At 63.5% G+C, this 1469-nt stretch overlaps 1 protein-coding gene across 1 annotated transcript in view; it reads left to right on the top strand.

Moving 5' to 3' along the window:
• DRC11L (dynein regulatory complex subunit 11 like) overlaps nucleotides 1-1469 on the top strand; it is a 14479-nt gene that overhangs the window by 751 nt on the left and 12259 nt on the right. The window contains exons 2-4 of the mRNA XM_006150250.2: nucleotides 10-104; nucleotides 991-1110; nucleotides 1350-1469. The exon at nucleotides 1350-1469 is cut by the window's right edge and continues 72 nt beyond it. Of these exons, the coding sequence (XP_006150312.1) occupies nucleotides 10-104; nucleotides 991-1110; nucleotides 1350-1469 (335 nt within the window). The remainder of the gene's footprint in view (nucleotides 1-9; nucleotides 105-990; nucleotides 1111-1349) is intronic.

The raw sequence follows: 1469 nt of genomic DNA, 5'->3' as shown, positions 1-1469 counted from the left end.
GATTGTCAGGCCGCGTGCTGGAGCTCAAGGACGAAATGGTGCGCGCCGACCTGTGCGAGACCCACTGCCTGGACCGCGTGCTGCAGGACCTCAAGCTCACCCCGGTGAGTGGGCCTCAGAGGCCCTGCGCGAGGAGCCGCCAGCCCTCGACCTCCGGCGGATTCGGAGCCACGCCCCCAGCTCGCTCTGGACTGGGTGGCGGTGGGACTGGCTTTGACGCGCCCCCTCCGCACATCCCTGGCGTTGCAACACTTGCAACGGGAGGAGGGCGGGGCAGAGGATTGGGTTGGGCTGGGTGAGAAGGCTGCAGGAACTGGGGGTATCTGGAGGTAGCTGGGATGGGGCAGAGGCAGACTGGGACCCGATGGCTGGGAGGAACCACCTTCTGCAGAGCGGTGGTGAGGAGAGTCCTCCAGAGGTCGCTCTTCCCGGTGCGTCCGCCCAGAGCGCTGCATCACCTAGGAGCCTTAGAAAGGCAGAGACTTCCAGCCACACCCACACCCCCCAGTCTCCATCTGTGTGTCAGCAAGACCCTCAGGTGCCCGGGCATGTTCTCCAGGCTGTTCCAGAGCACACAGTCGCAGGGCTCCCAGTCCTGCCCTGAGACCAGAGTTCTGCAGGCCATCTCAGTTTCTTCGCCAGCTGCAGGGTGGACTGGGAAGGAAAAGCAGTAGGAGGAACTGCAGAGCCCCCACCCTGCTCCTCTGGGTCGGTAGTCTGGGGGTCTGCCTTTAAGGGCTCCCCAGTTTCTTCTGATGCCCAGCCAGGTTTGGGCCCACTGCAGCCTACCAGGATCCCCCAGAATTCAACTTTGGTCAAATGATGGGTGCAGGGCAAGAAAGGAGTAGCTCTGGGGGATGGTCCACCCCATAGCCCATAGGTTTCCCGCCCTGGATCTTCAGGATGGAGGAAGACAGCGCCAGGAGGTGTGTGGCAGCTGGATGGCCCGCGGTGAGCTCCATGACCTGCCATCCCCCATGTCGCCCCAAGGCAGACTTGGAGGTCCCAGTCCCCAAGTACTTCCTGCTGGAGCAGTCCAGTGCCGTGAAGGAGCGAGGGCTGCTGCTGGCCGAGATCCTGTCCAAAATGGAGCCCGCGTCCTCTGAGGAGGTAGTGGGGAGACACCTTCCAGGCTCCTCCATACCCCTCCCAGAACAGGGGTGCTACCTTCCAGGATGCAGAGCCCTGCCCTGCCCTGCCCTGCCCTCAACCCCAGGACAGGTCTTGGGTGCCCTGATGCCCTGGGAGGATGTGCCCTCAGTGTGTGCTTTGGGGCCAGTCTCCCAGCTGCCCTCCCCTGCAAGCTCGCCCTCCTGTCCTCCTGCTGTCTCTGCTTGTGCTCTGGCCAGAGCTTTCCAGGAATGCACCGGACCGAGGCCATAATTCTGGTGCAAAGTGCCGAGCGGGCCAGGCAAGGCCGGCTCCGAGCCGCCTTTATGCGAGAGATCCGGAAGGAAGAGGAGCGGGAT

Source organism: Tupaia chinensis, unplaced genomic scaffold (genome assembly GCF_000334495.1).
Source record: "Tupaia chinensis unplaced genomic scaffold, TupChi_1.0 Scaffold000280_1, whole genome shotgun sequence".
Taxonomy (NCBI): domain Eukaryota; kingdom Metazoa; phylum Chordata; class Mammalia; order Scandentia; family Tupaiidae; genus Tupaia; species Tupaia belangeri.
Note: the sequence above shows the minus strand (reverse complement) of the source record. Positions and strands in the feature narration are given on the sequence as shown.